Raw genomic sequence first — 19,506 nt, forward strand, 5'->3', positions numbered from 1 at the left:
CAGAGAGTGTGTGACAGGGTTAACAGAGCTGCCAGCAAGGCTGAACTCCAGGGTGACAGCAGAAACAAACACAAGAATCTGAAACAGCCTTTTCCATGGGAGCCCTTCAGGCCTACCTGACAGTCGATGCAAACACCTCCCCCTTCAAACTTGTCTTCATGACTTTTACTGGCTTTGTGGCGATCCACCTCTGGGTCGTAGTAGCAGTCGTAGGCATGGCCGTTGCAATTGCAAGCTGAAAATACAAAAAGACGTTAGCTAAGCAGCAAGTCCACGGAGGTCCTTCAGCCACCATCTGGATCTCAAGATAGGAACTCTTCCTCGTGGGCCTGACGTTGGATAGGTTACATTTCAATGAAGAAAGATGCTCAAATGCATCTGGGGGATTATACGATCACCCGAGCTGCCAGAAGTCTTCCAGTTCAAAAGCGCAGAAGCAGCAACTCTCTCACAAAGTCTAGTCTGCAACCAAAAAAACGCAGCAGGCACAAAATCAGAAGTAAAATATGTGCAGGCGTGTAGAGACGAGAAAGAGAAATTACCCATTTTTGGGGCCTCAAATAGTCTGGTTTAGAGGGCAACGTTCTCGCCTCTTTTATCCCATCTGGGATGGAGGTGAGCTGTAAAGTTCAGCACACGGTGAGGGTGCTTTTTATAAACCCACAGGATTGATGAAGATCCAACTGTCCTTTGCCACCCTGCGTTTACAAGAGATCGTGTGAGGTAGCTATGCTCTACGCTCTGCATTCCCAGTGCAGCATAAATTCCACTGTCGGCATTTACCAAAGGTTTCTCTAGACAAATAAAGATGTCCTGTATGTAAACACATCCAAATGTAATTAATCTTGGAGACAGAATTGAGCAACGAGACTTGCCTGCATGAACCCTTAGACACGGAGGAGGAACTGGAACATAAGCAGAATCAAAGTCCCGTACAGACCTAGCGGGCCTCCCTGTGCGAGCCTCGACTGAGCACAATTAACTGCTGAGCAAATCATCCTCTCCGCAGTGCCAGTGAGCTCCCCTTCACCCAGTACCACACACCATAAAACCAACCATTTCGGTGAATGCCTTCTCTACCCTGCAACATCAAGAGACTGGTGAAACGTGATCAATCTGTGCTTTGCAAAACAGCTGGAAAAGGAAGGAAAAACCAAACTCCAACTTACGCTGGCATTCGTTTGCGCTGTCGGCAGTGGCGGGCTTCCATGGGAACTGGTTGAAGCCAGGGCAGCAGCGATCACAGGACCCACCGCAGGTGTTGTGCTGGCAGTCGCACTGCAGCCTGCAAGGGAGAGGAACGAGGTACGGCCAAGCCTGTGGCGACAACGGGGATGCGTGGGATGGGGAGCCGCCGCATAACCCTGCTGTGCACAACTATCACTAGTCAGATAGACAAGCGAGTGATATTTGTTAATCCAAATATTCTAGAAAAGAGGCTTCCAAGGCTTTTCTTTTTTTTTTTTACTTTTGAATTGCTGATTTTTTTTTTTCTGAGCCAAACACCAAACTTTGCTCTTCCAGTGCCATTCTCTCCCTTTCTTCTCCTCCACCATCACTCCTCTTTTCTTCACAGGGAGACAAGGATTAGAGAAAAATCAGTGTGCCACTGCCTAGCCAGCTCTACAGACAATAAAATGTGAAATAGTTGGAGGCAGCAGTGGTAGAAACCTGTGCTAAAGTAAATTACTTGAAAGGGAGCTGCATGGTGCAGGGACACAAATACATCCCCACCGCTGTGCAGGGGTAGTGTGAAAGGAATAAATGATAGCCCTGAGCCGGAGAGGAATGGGGCCACACGGGCCCCATCTGCTCCTCCAGGTATACCTGTGCTTGCAGAGAGGAAGGCCATGAAATTTGAATTAAGTCTTTTAGCAGATGCTAGCCCCATGCTCCCTGTGAAATGCACCTCCTGCTTTTCTCGGCCGGCACAGGCAGGGCTGTGCTGGGTAAACAGGCAGCTCCGGAGGCGCCAGGCAAGAAATCTCGACGGTCAACCGACGGATCTCGTCCCTGCTCGACCGCAACGGTGATTCATTAACATCAGTGACATCATCTCCAAAACTTCCACTTCGAAGAAGGCGATTCCCATCCAACACAAACGCTTTCTGTTGTATTAGACTTATGGATAATACAGCATGTTCCAGCTTTTATCTGTGCAATTACTCATTTCCCCTCAGGGCTGGTCTGCCACTCCCATCTCTCCCTCCTCCAATGCTTTTCCATTCAAAAGCAGTGTTTAAAAATAAATGCAATTTTTTAAAACATTAGGAACAAATGTAGTAGTCATTCTGGGTGAACTGCAGAGGTGCAGACACACCCTTCCATGGCTGCAGTGAGCCGAGTGTCATGGTTTCCACCTACATGTATTTTTAAGATGTGGGACCTGCAAGCGTATGTACAGTGAATAGCCAGACAGAGGCAGCAGCACGGGACAAGTGAACTCATTTTAATGAAATATGGGATGACCTGAAAGTTCGGGGGAATGCGGGCAGGATCCACACTCAGCACGTTTACTTCAGCCAGAGGGGTTGAGAGGCAGGAGGTCCTGGCCCTGCTCCGAGCCCTCCCCTTGCAGACACCACGAAACGCTTGGCCGCAGTCCTCTCTGAACACTTGTGATGCCCCATCCCTACCCATCCATTCACAGCCTGGGCTGTGGCCGGCAGAAGTCCAGGCCCGAAACCAAGCCCCTGAGAGGCTGGCTGGAGCCTAAGTGGCAGAAATGAGCCCTGAAACATTCACCAGGAACTTTGTTCTCCCCATGTTTTGCAGACCCAAGGGGGACACTCAATGCGAGGCAAACCTCGGCCATGCCTCTGTAATGAAACCACCCACAGACCTCTCACCTGGCTGACTACTACTCAGCACTTCCAAGGAAACAAAATTTTATGGGTTTTTTTCCATGGCAGCAGCTGGAGATCAAGATTAACATCCATATACTTATGTGTGGATAAAGATGGTTACTGAGTCAGGGAACTTATAAACCCACTGAGCAGTTTTAATCTCCCTGGCTGGAGGACGTGGCTCCAGCCACACACCCCGGCTCTTTAATGTTTGAGATGTTTGAAAAGCACTGGTTCTGTTCCCAGAATGCAAAAAGATGGCACTCAATGAGTAAGATGCACATTTCAGATGGAGAAAGCGCTATTTATTTAGTCTCTGCTGTCCAGAGTTAGCAACGACCTCTCAGAGAGCTCATCTATCATGGCAGCTTTACTGCACCTTGTGCCGAGTCCATGCTGCTAATGAATTATGGACAAATGTGCATAAGCTACAATATTTACATGTTTCGTTGATTGAATATATACAAGGAAGAAGAGGGAGCGGCCGTGTTCACGTAGCACATATTTCCTGGTTGTCCTGCCGTAAAAAATAAAACCACAGTCCTCCCACTGGAATTGATGCTCAATAACGGAGACTATAAACAGTTTCCAGCAAGCAGCTGTGTCAGAGCTGAAAGCAGCACACAAGTGCTACAGCGTCTGGATTTGGCCGGGACATCTGAGTAACACAATCAAGAAAAAAATAAACACCTTTCCTCTAACTGCTTCTGACTGTACTGAAGGAAAACCATCTGCAAAAGGGACTCACAGATGGCACAAATCTACCAGCACACATGGTGCTTTCCCTTCCAAAATGGGAAACAGCAAGCTAGTGTTCAGATCCAGCAGTGGGAAAGCATCCTTGATCTCCTCCTGCAGATCTGTTTCTGACCAGCCAGGCTGCTGTTGTCTTGTTGGTTATCTTCAGCATCAGGCACAGAAGCAGCAGCTGGACTCTCCGGTTGTCTCCTCTCTTGCTTGTGGCATCTGTGATGGGGCAGTGAACCCACGGAAGCAGTTGCTCTTATCAGACAGATGCAGAGCACTGGCAGGCTTCTCCTGAGCTCACATCAACAGCAGCCGCATGTTAACACACGATTCCTGCCTGGGCTCTCCGTCTGCAATGTGCCAGGTCCCCGCTGATGCTTATCTCACTGCTCATGGGGTTTGCCAGGAGAAAGGTTTGTGCCTGATCCTGCTGGTGTTCACCTTTAACCAGGAGAACTTTCCTTCCCTCTGCTTAATACAGCCCATTCGATCTTGGGGCAGAGAGAGACAGTTGTGAGAAGTGCAAAGGACCCTTGAGGAGGCTGTATCTGCCCACACGCTGTAGGCCCTTGCACATACACACTTACATGGGGACCAGATGTGCTGCCAGCTCAACACAGCTGGATGTGCAGCCTCCTTAACTTGGCACTTCAGAGAAATTTTCCAAAGCTGGATAAACATTAACATTTATGGCCAGGAAGTCAGCTCACGAACATGCTCCATCACGTCCTAAAGTGTTTGCCAAGATTTCTAGCTCACCTCACCTCTATCAAAGTGCTCATCCTGCCTTTCTGGGCAACAGGCACAAGAAACACAGGCATGTGCAGAAGACAGAAGTTAAAATGAAAAGCAGAGACCTCCCAGACAGGCTGAGACATAACTGGGATTTTTAACAGGGCTGGGCCAATTCACATTCCTTGTCTCCCTCTATTTGCATTTCCTTGCCCTGTTGCTGTCACACATCAGCATCTGAAGAGGCAGGACATGCAGAGGGACACACTGCACCTCCTACTCAGACGGGCTGCACAGATTTCTGAAGGAATGATGTATTTCTGACAGCTGGGGCCCATGAAACCAAGGGACAGCGTGTCCGAGCCCCACCAGCCTCCACAATGCCTCTTTGTCATGCAGCGTTATGGCAGGTATCACCGTGCTGGCTCCGTGCTACGTCAGAGCAGGAGGGGTGGGATGACTGCCCAGCAGTGCCCGCTTCAGCGGGAAGGCTGGACACAGCTGCTGCTGGAGCCTTGGAGAATGGCAGCGTTTCACTGATTACTCATTTTCTCAACTGAAAGTATCATATTTCTGCTGACTTCTACGGGCTCCTGGGCTTGCTAGCAGGGTACAGCAATGCCATGAGAAGTTCTTCTGTTTACCAATATCTTTGTCCTGATGTATCCCACAGGGCTTTACAGATGTTATGTGCTGACTGTACAAAGCACCCAAGTAGGAAATGTTTTCTCCTCCAGGCAAGCGCGATCTGCTCTGGGTGAAATGCAACAGCTGCTTACGAACATGTGCTGCAACATTAGAGCAGTTTGGGGCCAAGAGAGAAGATGCCAAATGCATCCAAATGAGAGTGGAGGAGGGGAATTCTGGGAGGCAGAGACAGTCGTCAGCAGAAGTGGCATTGAACAAGGATCCCAACACATCTCTCCTCCCTCAATTTTCTCTCCCTTCCTGGAGAGCCTTGAGCCATCAATATACCCAAGAAATGTCAGGGCGTTCCTATGTTAAAGAATCTCTTTGCACCATGAAGCCCTTTTGCCCTGGTACACGGGTATACTGTGCATCCAGCAACACCAAAGTCTAAAACAAAACCAAGGAACTGTACATTCCAATATTTATGAACTTCCCTTTGTCAGAGAGTTAGGCACAATAATGCAGACTTGCTTTTCAATACATCTTTGTTTTAATACTTAGCAGCTTTTAACCTTGGCTGGGACTCACTGGAATTTTATTTTAGAAGATCCAAAAGCTCTACATGATCCTGATGAGAAAGAAATACAAGCTTCCCTCGTCCAGCTGAATCTACCCATCCCTTTCATAAAGGCAACATTCAGGCTGCAAACAGATGGCTAAGAAGCAACACTTTCATGGTTTGAAGCAGCTCTTTGGCATTTCAAGTTGCCAAGGCAGATGGGAAGAGTCCCATGAGCCAAAATGTAACTGCTTTGCATGCTCTTGTTCTTTTGCAAAGAGTAGTTGTTTAGCTATGTACATAACCAATCTATGGTTTTTATGAGTAGAACTGGACAGTGGAGTCTGGTTTCTTGGGAGACCATCTATTTATGACAGCACTGCCCCAATTCGTAAGAAGCCACCTGGGAAGCAAGAGGCTTCTCTGAACAAGTTCAGAAACCACCCCTGGGCTTTGACGAGAAACCTCCACGTTCAACAACAGCATCGGCTTTGCGCACCTAGCCTCCCACTCCAGCGCTCTGCTCCCATGGGGATGGCAAAGTTGTGGGCAGGGAAACCAGACCAGGGAGCTGATCTGGTTGAAAAATAGCCTGCAAAACGTTTAATTTTTGCTGCTTTGGCTGGACCAGTTTCTGATTCATTCTCAGGGCAGAGCCATGAACAACAGTGCTGGCACTATTACGAGTTCAGGACAGGACACAACTCACACCAGTATCTTTCATTCTTAGTAGAACAATTCAAACACTTTTACACAGAACTGGGACTTTGAAAAATGTACCTGTAAGGGTCATTAGGGTCTTTGGCATCACAGACGTCTGCATGGCCATGGCAGACACAGCGCCCTCCAATGCTGATATCTTTGATGCTGTAGTAATACTGGAGAGCACAAGAAAAGTTGGCCATTAGTATTCTTTACAAATAAGCTTCATAACTGCCCTACTGAGGATTCAGCAGGACTTTATCCAGTAAAATGATGTGTTGAGATATTTCCCTTACAGCAACAAGCTGGACCCTGTAGGCTGCAAGATCTGCCTAGGCTAATACCAACCACCACTAACAGAGCCCTTTAGCTACAAGTCGGGTCTCCCAGCACATCCAGAAAGCCACATGTGACACCAAGAGGTGTTTCCCAGTTTCACATTGTTGGTGCTAAGCACAGTTCTTTCCAAGCAGCCTCCAGCTTCAGCCACAGCAGCAGTGGCATCCGCTGCAGACACCTTCAGCTTGGGGAGCACAAGTACAGAGAGAGAAAATCCCCACGGCAACATCTAGGGATGTCTTCTCCCCAGAGGTGGCACGCACAGCCCTCAAACTCTTCCCCCTCATTAGCAAGAGGTATCAAGGCCTGCCTTACCCTCCTTGTCACCGTGGGGTCTCTTAAAGCTTTGCCCATCAGGTGCCCGAGCAGAGTGTTTGTCTGCAGAAAGCGCAGTCTGATGTTGGTGGCTTTCGTGAAATTCCGCAGGAGAGGAGAGTAGGAGAAGTTCATGGCTCCTGGGCGCCCATTTACCAGAGAGACAACAATCTGTGAATGCAAGGAGGGAAAACAAATCTGTGTAATCCTGTGAGGTGGGAGGAAATTAATCTCCCCTTCAGCCAAACCCAATCTTTACCTCTCTTCAAGACGACTGAATCAGTTCCCCGGCAGTCTCATTTGGTTTAACTAAGTAGTTTAAGTGGCATCCAAAAGTCAAGAGGGAACCAATTAATAAGAGTACCTACAGCCTCTGAGAAACCCTGGAAACTCCAGGGAATGGAAACGTGCAACTGCTCACCTCCCCATTTTCTAAAGGCACAATCCGGGAGTATTCAGTAGTGCAGATGGCGTGGTCGTCCTTGGTGATACGATCCACGGTTTGCAGTCCAAACTTCTCAATGCAGTCCCTCTTGGAAGCTGTTCACCAACCAGAGGTGAGCGCAGTAAGAGAAAAGGAACAATTCAGAACCCTGTATTGATTTTCCCCCACTGACCAACAGGAGAGAAGGGTGTATACTCTTTGTTAAGCATTTACTACATAGAGATTGCTTTGTATCATTAACTCTGTCATTGCTAACATACATGTACTCCACTAAGGGAGGGAGTCACTATGAGAGTAACAGGCATGGTCAGAAAATCCCCCAAATCACCTCACTGCAGTAAAGGAGTAAAGTGAGAATGGCCATTGTACCTACTGCAACCACCTGCAGAGAAACCCACCCCTTAATTTTGGCACTAAGCTCACAGTTTAACCAGCCTGAGCTCTAACCCTGGTCTGGATGTGTTGCCTTGCTGGCACTGGATGTGCTACACTGCTTTCGCTGAACTGGAGAAGGACTCTTTAATGCTAGAGCTCTGCTCCTGATGTAGGAGCATGTACCATCACGTTCACATGGCTCCTTAACTTCTTGAGTAATTCCCAAAGAGTGAGCGCCAGCATAGAACCAAACAATGGGAGCAGCCACAAACCACAGCCACCGCTGTGCCATCTCCCATCAGGCAGGATGGACACGCAGGTGTGGGGAGGGGGCTTGCGGTGTTTGGGAGAAGCAGGGTGACTGCCTGCAGGACATCTCCTCCCACCTTACTCTGAATTCTGCAATCACTTTTAAACCAACGCTACAAAACAGAAACGCCGAAGCCACACAGAACCACCTCTTGGGGACAGCAATCGAAGGCTCCTGCCACTAAGTGGCAATGCAAGGCTGGCTAAAGCCAGGGGACAGGCACGGCCAGGCAGTCACACTGCTGGCCCTGCAACCTGCTTTGGGGACACTGCATGCCAAGTCTCCTTGCAGCGGTAGGAGCATCCTGGCTTCCCTGCACAGCCGCTCCTGCAAGTCTAGTACCCTTGTCCCCAGGATGTCTGACATCCCTGTGGTCAGCAGAGCCAACCAAACCACAGGGAACGTGCTGGGGCAGTTCAGAACGTGACTGTGCAGGGTGGTGAGCACCCACATCTACCCACACAAAAACCTACACAGTGCCACGCTCTGGGGCTGTTTCCCCATGAAGAGCCTGGGACAAAGGCTGCTGCTCCTTCCCACTCCCATTTCACCCGCGCCAGGAGCTCTCAGCGGTGCGTGCCGAAGCACACGTCGCTGCAGCGCTCCTGAGGGTGTTTCCACAGGGAGAAGAGGAAGGAAAAGGCAGCCAACACAACCTGCTGCTCCTGCCAGCGCTGCTCGGCTCACACAAGGAGCCGATAGGGAAACGTTAGCCTAATTCATGGGAATAATCCTCCAAAATCTGTTGCAATGTGCCTCCAGGAGGCATGCCCCTCACTCCATGTGCTGCACTGGTAGGCTAAGCCAGGTAGGAGGAACGGGGGCGGGGGGGGAACAGAGAGCTTCTGCCTCCCCTGCCTTCACCTCTGGCTTGCACCTACCCAGATCTCATCTCCAGCAACGTGGCCTTGCTCCATGAAACACTGTTTTGGCAACAGCAGGAGCTCAGTTGCATCCACAGGAAGATGGTGTGGAAACATTTAACATCAGGTCTCCGGCCGCCAAGCTTTGCTTCACCAGGTGCTTTTTTAAAGGCAATTTATTCTGAAGCCCCAGGCAAGGAGCCTGTCACCACTGGCTTGAGATGATTGATTTCCAGAGCACTGCCACGGCTGGGCATGGAGACAGGATGCTCAGCAAGAGCAGCTACTCGGGAAAACCAAAAAATTCCTCCAGTTATTGCAAATCTACACAACCGTGTGAGCCAGAAGCCAGGCACTCTATCTCTGAGCTAAAACAGAGTAACCCATCAGCCTTAAACAGCAGCAATGCTTTAAGGAAACAGCAGACTGGAGAAGCCTACCCTCAGTGGAGAAAAGGATGGAGCCTCGCCCTGCGCTATGGCTGCCTTCCCCTCCGCGGTGGCACTGCCCAGCAAAGCAAGACGAAACGGGCTAATCCTGCACCCTGATCCTGCACAACACGATGAGCTGGGGCAGGCAAGGCTCTCTGGGCCTGGATGGACAGCTGGGACCGGGCATCTTCCATGTCCTGTCCCCATTCGAAACGCTGTGTGGGGAATCCTTCACGCGATAAACACCACCATAAATCTCTCCCCAGCGCTCCTGCTTCTCCTTTGGTGGCCGAGGAAAGCACAGTGCCTCCCCGCCACAATGCATGGAGGATTCGCATCACCACGGTCCCTCCAGCCCCCCTCCCTCAGCCAGCCCATCAGCTGCACCCACAGATGCTTTCCACGACAGTCATTTCTTCCCTCCTCCCGCAGAGCTAAGCCCAAAAGCACTTCAGCAGCCTGGCTGGGGGGCACAGGGCAGCCCGGGGAACTGAACACCTCCCACGATGAGCGGGGCTTGAGGGGCAGTGCTGAGCCGGCGGGGATGGTGTCACCCTGGCAAGGCTTGCTGGTGTCTCTGGAGATTGCTTGCATTTCTGCCGGCTGCTTTTAACCCTCCTACTGAACTGAGCAGTGTTTTTATTAGACGACTTACAGAATTCCCCATGCCAAAAATAAACCTCCGCAAAGGACTTCTTGTGCTAGTGAATCTGGCAGGTTTTGGAGCAGCCCCCTTCTATTTCCATGGGAATTTTCCACTGGGCTGTGCCACTGCATGTCACTTCTTGAGGGGGGTGGTACTGGGGCCTGATGTTGCAGGAGGGAAGAGGACTCCAGACATTACAGCATTGCCACTACTCCCAGGAACAAGCAAGCGGGGCAAGAGCTCCCTGCTCAGCACCAGACCATGCAATAACGTGACTGTAACGGGCCCCAAGAGAGGCTTCAGAGCTGGAAGGGAAATTCTCAGAGAAGATTTAAAAAAAAAAAAAAAAAAAGGCAAAGCAGGCAATTTGACAGCAGCACTTCCCCACTAGCACACAGCAGAGGGGAAAACATCCGCACTGGAGAGGAGCTACCACGCTAAGGCAACACAGCGGGTAAAATGACTGCAGCTCTTTCTTGCACAAAAGGCCAGCAAAGCTAAAGCATGGGCTGACAGGTAAGCCAGAAATATGAGCCTTTAGGGGCAGCCCAGGGCAAGGCCTCCGAGTGCTCCAAGGTCCTTCCTTGCCAGGTTTTAAGTTCTGGTTGTAGATCTCAGCTCACATCTTCTCCCAATTACTGCTGCTGCTTCTGGGAGGGGCTGGTGGTTAACAAGTTCCTCAGCATCCGGCTACCCCACAGACCCTTTGGGAGCAGAGATTTGTGGAACCAGCTGTTTCTAAGGGGATCAGGATTTAATCAGAGAATTGGGAAGAAGGGATTTCAAATGCACAGCCTGGATCTCTGCAGCTACCCTTTCCAGCTGTCTCTCTCCCATCCCACCTTGCACAGCGGCAGGACAACGGTTCCCTGCCCTGCACAGGCTGTATCCGATCCCAGGTAACGGGGAAGTGCAAAGGGACCGTTTTCTGCCTCCAGACTTCTCTGTTATAGCAGCCACTTGGAAGCAAGTCACTGGCTTGCTTCTGGAGGAGCTGAAATATGCCAGTCTGGATATGGTACAGGGCAGAGAGACAGAGGAGGGCAGGCAGGAGATGATGGGAAACGTCATGTTCCAGAACGAGATCAGCAATGCCTAACCATTGACACTGGTGCCAACTTTGGCATCCACAGAGCTTTGTGTGGGCACCAATGACAATACTTTAAAAAGCACATTTAACCCCAGACAGCAAAAAAGTTCTCCTGCTCTGAGGAGGACTGCAACTTCACACAGCTGCCCTAATCTGAGCTTCAACTCTTGCAGCCTTATTGGGCAGAAGAAATAGAGGACATGTACCACATCACAGTGATGACACAGAAACAACTCCAAACTCAGCCCAGTACTTGCGCAAAGAGCTGTCTTCACTGTGGCCTCACTACCTGGCACTAAGCTGCAGCTCTCTTGTAACACTGCCATACTTACAGGCAAAATACTGCCAGGGCTTGTAGGTAAGGCCGAAGTCGGTAGATCGCTCCAGCACCCAGAGGTCAGGACGAGGGGAATTGGCAAATTTGATCAGGACATATGCCACATGGAAGAGCTGAAAGAAAGGAACACAGAGTTAGTTGGCTGCTCGAGGCATCAGGAAAACCAGAGAGAGCTTAGTGGGATCCAAGCTGAATAAACGAGCTGGCACTTTGCAGATCCTGCTGCTCACAAGCAGCCTGTGGAGCAAAATCATCCGTATCTAAAAGGATCGTGATACGACACGGCTGCTGGAGAGAGCCAGATTAGGGAGCTCAGCTCCCACCAGTCCAAATGCAAACAAAACACAGACTTTGTGGCTACACGCCGTACTCAGGATATTGTGCTGGGTGACACCTTAGACTTAGCCTCGACCAAAGCAGGAGGCACTATAAACCAGCACCACTGCCCTATCAAAGCCCTACCGAGAGAATCTCATCCTGGCTTGGCAAGGCAAAGGTTTGGCCCCCACCACCAAGCTCTGCAAGGTGATCATGAAAAGCTGCTAAGTGCTACAAAGCTGTTCTGGGGGACTTGGCTTTCGGGCTGTTCTTGGGGTAACAGGTAACACCCTGGACTGCCAGCCTGGGAACATCCAACTGCACCTCGCACACAGTATCAAAAAATCCTTCCCTCTTTTTTTTTTTTTAAAGGGTCTCTACATGTCAGCCCTGCTTCACCCACACAACCTGTGTTTTTAAGTTGGTTGCAGAAAAGCCCCAGCACAGCTCTTCTTCCCCAGGTGCCACAGGGAGGGGAGAGCAGGAGACCCACTTGGCTTCAGCATAGCTCTAACACTGGCCTGCTCCCATTTGTCTGGACACTGACGTGTGCACACACACCCTTGCCAAAAATAAAATAATCGTACTCTTTTAAAGAGCTAAAATGTCAGTGCTAGAGAGAAACAAAAGTCCCAGCAGAATTTCCCTTCCCCGGCTGGCACGGGCTCGCTCCAAGAATCCCCACTCCATCATCCTGTCACAAAGTGATATTTAAAGGCAAATAAAGTTCTCTTATCAGAGAAAATTCCTAACGTCAAAAACAACCCAAAAGGGAGTTTAGTGCTTGAAAAGCACAGATTTATAGCTCAGGAGTCCCTCCTCATACAAAGCTGGTGCTGCGTGAGCGTACATCCCCCGAAGACTAACAGGTACCCAGAGGGACACTTCTGCAAGGGGAGGAAAAGGACGGCTCCATGCCCGTCTCAGCCTGCCCACCCCAGCCATAACCAGCTGCAGGAGGGCCAAAACAGCAGCCTGCACCTCGGCCCTGCCCCAGCCACACACATCGCTGAGCCAGAGGGTGAGTATTAATAATAACATGCCTCAAAAATAGCCCTGACAATCCATAGAAGACTTTTTAAAGGGAAAAAGAGACAAGGAAGAGGCATTTAAATCTACCTAGTTATCCATAAAGCATGTGCCTTGCTATGGTGATTCAGACAAGGGGGTCTGAGTGCTGTTGTGTGGGTATGGAGCAAGAGGACGGGTGCAGCCCTGCGGACCGGCACCGGCTCAGTCTCCACCTCAGCAAGAGACACCAGCAAAAACTTCCCCAGGCTCCTGCCGGACACTCCTCTGGCTCCAGGACAGCCTCTCCTCCACTTATCAGGCATTGCTCTGGTTCCCACCACAGGCTGGTGGCACCTGAACTTACACCTGGGTGTAGGTTAGGGAGGCTCAAGAGAGATGCTCAGGAAGGAGTGAATTAGATCCAGCTGGGAAAGGGGCAGGATCCTGAGGCACACCAAGTCAGATGCCATTCTCCAGCTGCGAATGGGCAGGAGGCTGGGATTTGTCACCATTCTCAGGGTTTGCACTGGTAAGGACTGGTGCCATCCAAAATGAAGAAATCACAGTGGTCACCCAACACAGTTTCCCTGCTGCCAAAAGACTTGCAAGTCCAATCAAGGGAGAAACAGACATCCTTTTCAAGTTGCTAAAAACTAAGGAAAAACAGACCTAAATGCTGCCTTAATTCCCCTCTGCAACCTACGTGTTGTCAAGGCGTATGAGACTAAACTTTTCTGCAGGAGCAGCATTTTCTGCCCACTTACCCTCTCAGCAGAGCTGTTACTTGTTAGTGAAGCCCACGAGGCTTCAGCTCAGGCATCTGCTTTCTCTGCAGGACCAGTTCTCACAGCTTAACATCTGCCTCTTGGCCTGGGAACAGTGCTGAGTACCAGCCAGTGAAGTTACACCTTCCCTCCACTGTAAATCCTCTTCTGGCTTTATTCTATAGGGAATAAACTAATGCTCTGGCTGGAATCTGGCATAGCTTTTAGCTGGACAAAATTCACTGCGGCTCCAGCGTACCCTGCGCCTGTTCTGGTCTCAGGCACTGGAAGAGCCGATGGGCTGCAAAAGGGATAATCCTCCTTTTCACACCAAAACGCAGAACAAAGCGCTGCTAAGACAAAGCAATATTGCAAACCCGAGCACAACAGCACCATTTGGGGTTACACGTTCGATTGACTGCTCTGGTGCTAACGCCATCCCTGGGGTCTGCCTTGAGAGCTACCAGACCTCTGCGGCCCTAGGAGACACCTCATGCACATAACTCCGTGCCTCTGAAAATATGGTCGTTACCTGAGACGGACCCTGGTATAGGACTGTGTTCCTCCATGATAAAGCCTTAAAACTGATAGACAGCAGCAAAAGCAAGAGAACAAAAAGAGAAGTAGGCAGGAATGAGGGAAAACAAGGAAGAAACAACAGCTCGGGCTGGTGGTCTTTGCAGGCAAGCTGCAGGCAGGAGCCATGCAGGAGGCAGCGTCGTCAATTCAGCTAGAGAGGCATTTTGGTGTGAAACCTCTGGAGAACAGTAAGAAGAACAGTGCCTGCCTCATACTGTGGGGTAAGGATGACTGTCAAATAAGACAGCCTAACCCAAACATCAGGAATCTCTATTTTAAACCAGGGAATTTGGTGACTGATTTTGGGGTACCCAGCTTGAAGTGATGGGAAGCACCTGATAGTGAAAGGAGCCCCAATGTAAAATCCCCTCAGCCACTTTTAATGCATCTTAGTGAAAACCACCAGCCAGGTCTGCAGTACGCACTCGGAGCATCCCTCGACCCAGAGGATAGACCGCTTTCACAGAAGCACTGGGCAGTTTTAGAGAATCACAGAATCGTATAGGTTGGAAAAGACCTTTAAGATCATCGAGTCCAACCGTAAACCTAACATTACCAAGACCACCACTACACCATGTCCCTCAGCTCAAGACACATCTAAATTGCTTTACTCAAGACACATCTAAATTGCTTTGAGACCCATGGAGGAAAGATGTTTTCCAAAAGGTCACCTCTTCTTAGTGCTTTCAAAGAGCAGAATGTGCATTTCTGTCCTCACACTTATGGGGAAATGCTCCAAATGAACAGCAACCACAAACATAAAATCAGAAATGAGGCATATCCTTATCTTCTGCATTCATCTTTTTGCAAAGACAGCCAGCTATGAGTTTATAGTCAGTAAATCCCACAGAGTTTCTGTGGGGTCCTCCTTGCTGTCCAGTTTCATGCTGGAAAGAAATGTTGCTAATTAAATGTCCTCGAGTCCAAACTCCTCGCACTCTTCTAGCTCTCAGAAGCCCTCTGCCTCTGGAGAGCATGGGTTACGATCCAGTCAAATTGATGCATGGTGAAAGTCGTTTTTTGCACAAACACTGAGACTTGACTCAAAAACAAGCCTAGGGCTCAGTGCTTTATAAAGTGAAAAAAACAGCCAAAAAAAGAACTAGTGCTGCCGGTTGCAAGCCCTGGCATAAGCGCTCCTGGGACAGGGGAGTGGCAGGGTCGGGCAGCGCACAGGCTCATGACCCGTACGAGTCCTCTCTAACTGAAAGAAGATGTAGCTGGTATCAGTACATTTTAAGTCATAGGAGATGGGGGTTTGCACACATACACACACATACACGCGTTGGGCACTGGGGAGAACTGTGCCCATGCTTGCTGGGGGCTCTCCAAAGGGCCAGTCCCACTCCTTACTGGCAGGGTTAAATATCCAAGACCAGGGCTAGCATGCTAAATTTTTTTCTTTTATTGATGCTTTTCACAGGAAAGAACAAGAACCTCTGAGTTCTTGCTGGATCAGCCGCAGTATCCCAGCTGAAGCCCAGTTCAGATATTGCTATCCTGCTCCTGCTTTCAAAGCCAAACATGATTCCTCTGCTCCATACCCAACCCCATCCTTAGCGCTGCTGCGCGCTGTTAGACTGCTGCTCGATTTCATTCCAGTCATGACCGCAATTTTGGGACACAAAGAAGCCAGCCAACACTGCACACCCACTCCCCTCTAGCATGTAAGGGTCAGGGTCATTCCTGCGTGGAGCACAGAAAATATTCAGGAGCCAGTGACTGCAGGGAACCAACCCTGGAACAGGATCCACACCCTGGTATTCAGAGGGGTTTTTGTCAAATCTGGTGAGTCCCCTGCCCCTCCATCCGATGTCCTTATCTTGCAGAATATCACAGCCTGACGGAAAAAATAAAGGCGGATGGCCTGCTTCAAGTGTATATGCTGAGAAAACGAAGATATATACAAAGATATATACAAAGACGGAGCAGTAGCTCTAAAAATAGAGCTGGCAGAAAAGCCAGACTTTTCATTCCATGTTTAGTTCCAGTACAGTTCTGCCCAACCAACACTGCAAGAGAAATGGTCGGGTTTTTTTCCAAAGCCTTTATTTAGCTCCTATTATCAGTCAGATGAATAAAAACCTCTATGCTCCCAGCCTCTTAGGCAACTTTTTTCCCCTTCTCCATGGAGGAAGGAGGTGAAGCACCAGATTTGGTGCACACACTTGTCTCCAGGCAAGCAGATCCCTTGCTCTCACCACCTCTGAAAGCACGCCAGGTACAACTCAACCCCTGACCATCGCCTGGGATTTCACGAAACGAGTTTTCAGCCAGGAAATTCTGACAGGAGTATTTTAATTAGCAACCAACTTTCTTTGAAAATAGTAACATCCCTACATCTAGCCGATGTTGCTGTTAGTGGTTTTGAAGCATGTTTCCTTAGTAACAATCACTTGTGGCTGCCCCAGTGCCTGGAAGGAGGGAGCAAGTCCTGGAGCCAGGAGAGGAAGATGGAGATTAGGGCATTTCCTCCATCTCCCACCCGCTCCATCCCTTTGTACGTTTGGATAGTGGGCAGCTTTATCCAGCACCAAAATCCCATGACAATATAACTCTGATTACTGCTCAGGGTGACAGAGCAAAGATTTGAAGAGTAAAACCAGGACCCAGAGAGGCAAAGAGAAACTCAGCTGCTTTTGGAGCAGCACATTCTCTGTCCATCCATCCATCTATCCTCCTGCATAGGCAGCACACGATGGCAAACTGGGACATTTCTCCTCTATTCTCTCCCTCGAGACACTGATTTCAGTTTTCCAGTCCTGGGAGGCACATGTGGAAACAAGACAGCAAGCTGGACCCAGCCACACTCCGTGTTTCTCTGGTGAGGGATTTTTGGTGAAGTCTCAATGATATTCCTCCAAGGTGCCACAAAGCCATACAGTAACATTTAATAAGCAAAATAAGTCTTCACATTGCTGTAATATTGGCAACTACATTTTGACAAACAGTAAGAGAGGCCCTTTTTTGGTCCTCTGACAAAAAGGTACGAGCAGACTACGCTGGCTGGGAGCTACGCGCAGCTCTACTCCCAGCCCCGGAGTGCGCAGGAGTAGTTTATATAGTAAACCACTCTCTAATTTTCTGCAGGACAGATTTATTACCTTTGGCGTTGACTTATTAAAATAGCACCATGTAAAAACAAAGCAGTTCATCTCTTCCTAACTGCTGCTAAATATCCCCGTGGAGCGTGCGTGTGGATAGCATTACCAGTGCTGCCGTATTCCTGCTTGGGATTTCCTGGAAGGATCGGACGGGCCAGGCGAGCAGGTGCGGCCCAACGGCCCAGCGCACGGGCAATAAATCCTACTCTTAAGGGCCACATGAGGCCTCTTGAGTACATGCGGCACAGCCGGGAGCGGTGGTCAGCCCAAAGGGCTCCAGCACATGCACAGCAGGCACCTGCGGCATTTTGGGGCATACCGCACCCCAGTCTGGGTCACTCGCTGCAGCTCCAGACATCCCCAAAACCTAGACCGAAGCAGAGAAGGCGGAGAAATCCCAGATGAATCATTTCAAACAGGCATCATTGCAGAGCAACTGTGGAAAGGGAAAGCCGTGGGGTTTTTTAATTTTTTTTTTTTTTCTTTTTCCCCCAGAGCTTTCAAAAGTGACCGATGCTTTTGCTTCCTCCCAAGCCCATCCATCCTCCAGGCACTGCCTTGGTCCAACGCTGCAGCCACAAGCCCACCTGGAAAAGGTGGCAGAGGCCAGAGCCTGGATGGGGTTATCTGTCCACAGCCGCAGGGAAAAGCAGCTCCCCAGGAGCACAGGTCACCTCTGTCTGCCGCCCGGGCACCAGCGTTCAGGCAAGCGCCTGCCCAGCTACCGTGGGCACAGCGAGCACTCGTCGGGCTTGGAAACGCTCGGCAGCACTGGCACCACATCTGCTCTTCCCAGAAGTGGCAGAAACTAAAGCTAATAAGCTATCAAGCCTCTTCGTGCACCTTTTATCCCTGCAAACAACTGTGTGGAAGGTGAAGAAGCCCCAGAAAGCCAGAGAGCTTCTGACTTGCTTTGAATTTTCATAGGTCAGTGCTCTGCCCCTTTTGCATCTTTTGCCTGTAATCATTTATTCTCATTGAAGCAATGGATTTACTCATTAACAGCCTGACTGTCCCCCTGCTGAGCTTCTGCTGTCCTAGAGCAGATTTATTTCTTCCTAGCCTATACATCAGAATCCTTTATTGAAATCTCTCACATTTAACTGCTGCTTAGTATGTGTCTACCTTTTATTTCCAAACACACAAGAACTATTTCAACCCTTTCAGGCAGCAAAAAAAGGTGCTTCCCCTCCAAGCAGGCATGGATTTTTCTCCAGTCATTTTTTATAAAATATTCAAGTCCCTGACACCAAACAAACTACCCCCCAAAAAAGCACAAAAGTTAGTGTTTGAAAGATGGGTGTGTACCGAAACACACACTTTGCCCCCGTTTCCCTCTTTTGCTCACAGCACCTCCTGCCTCATTCTCGTATGTCTGTGTGTCAAGTCCTCACCCCTAAAAATGACATTTTTTCCAAATTATTCATGCAGGGTTACGGGGTTCTGAATGAGAAGCTCCCATATGCTTGTATCCCAAGATTTTGATGGCCGAGGTTTAGAAACAACCACCCATCCCCTTTCACTGTCTGCAGAGTCCGTTGCAACTCATCACACCCATGGCTCAGAAACCCTTCAGGGTGCCCCATGCCTCTCGGAGAGAAACCAGAGCTGCCTGCCCCGGTAGGCAGGTTAGCGCTTGTCTTCCTCCAGAAAGTCTGGGACAAGGCAGAGGCTTGGGGACAGCAGTGCCCTGGCTTCCCGGAGCCCGCAGCTGCTCCAGGAGGTGAGGGACAGCCCCTGCCTGGCCCAGGCCATGCACCAGAGAGCCAGAGACCCGGGCAGACCCAAGCCTGAGATGCCTGGGGGAGAGGACAGAGCTGCAAAGCTGTACCTATTCAAACATCTCTGCAAGGGCTGGGGAGCGAGGCGAGCCCTGAGACTCAGGGGACAGGAAAGGGACTGAGTTTTGCACCAACCTGGTTTCAAATTTTTCTCTCAAAACTCAAAGAGTTTTATTGAGAGAGATCAAAGAAAACACTCTCCTGGAAACCACAGATTCGGAACTACCAGCCAGTGTGAAACCTGCTCAGTGTCATAACTAACAGCAACCCAACGTTTTACAATGTTATTTTCTAAACAGCGCCTGTTCCCTTTCTAAGCGGCTTAGCTTAGGTGAACAGCTGATAGAGCATTTTCCACAAAGGATTTTTTCTTTAAACACCACTTCTGAGACGGATTTGGCTCGTTCACTAATTTCACACACAGCCCTGCTTTATCTTCACAGCATCCTCCTGTGCAAGTCGTCCCTCCCCAGCCAGCGCTATACACGCCTTCTGCCAAAAATCCTTGGGGGACCAAATCCGCAGCACTTGGCGCAAGCCGGGGCAGAGCAGTGCCATCACTTGTGTCTTGGTGAGCCTGCA

At 49.8% G+C, this 19,506-nt stretch overlaps 1 protein-coding gene across 4 annotated transcripts in view; it reads right to left on the bottom strand.

Annotated features, from left to right (window-relative positions):
- The window catches only part of LAMA5 (laminin subunit alpha 5), a 96,405-nt gene that overhangs the window by 42,841 nt on the left and 34,058 nt on the right, over window positions 1–19,506 (bottom strand). For all 4 annotated transcript variants that reach the window (XM_075516890.1, XM_075516889.1, XM_075516891.1 and 1 more), the window contains exons 3-8: window positions 11,363–11,480; window positions 7,292–7,410; window positions 6,871–7,041; window positions 6,295–6,392; window positions 1,170–1,285; window positions 117–235 (exon numbers count right to left, since the gene is read on the bottom strand). In XM_075516890.1, the coding sequence (XP_075373005.1) occupies window positions 117–235; window positions 1,170–1,285; window positions 6,295–6,392; window positions 6,871–7,041; window positions 7,292–7,410; window positions 11,363–11,480 (741 nt within the window). The remainder of the gene's footprint in view (window positions 1–116; window positions 236–1,169; window positions 1,286–6,294; window positions 6,393–6,870; window positions 7,042–7,291; window positions 7,411–11,362; window positions 11,481–19,506) is intronic.

Source organism: Mycteria americana, chromosome 14 (assembly GCF_035582795.1).
Source record: "Mycteria americana isolate JAX WOST 10 ecotype Jacksonville Zoo and Gardens chromosome 14, USCA_MyAme_1.0, whole genome shotgun sequence".
In the NCBI taxonomy this organism is placed as follows: domain Eukaryota; kingdom Metazoa; phylum Chordata; class Aves; order Ciconiiformes; family Ciconiidae; genus Mycteria; species Mycteria americana.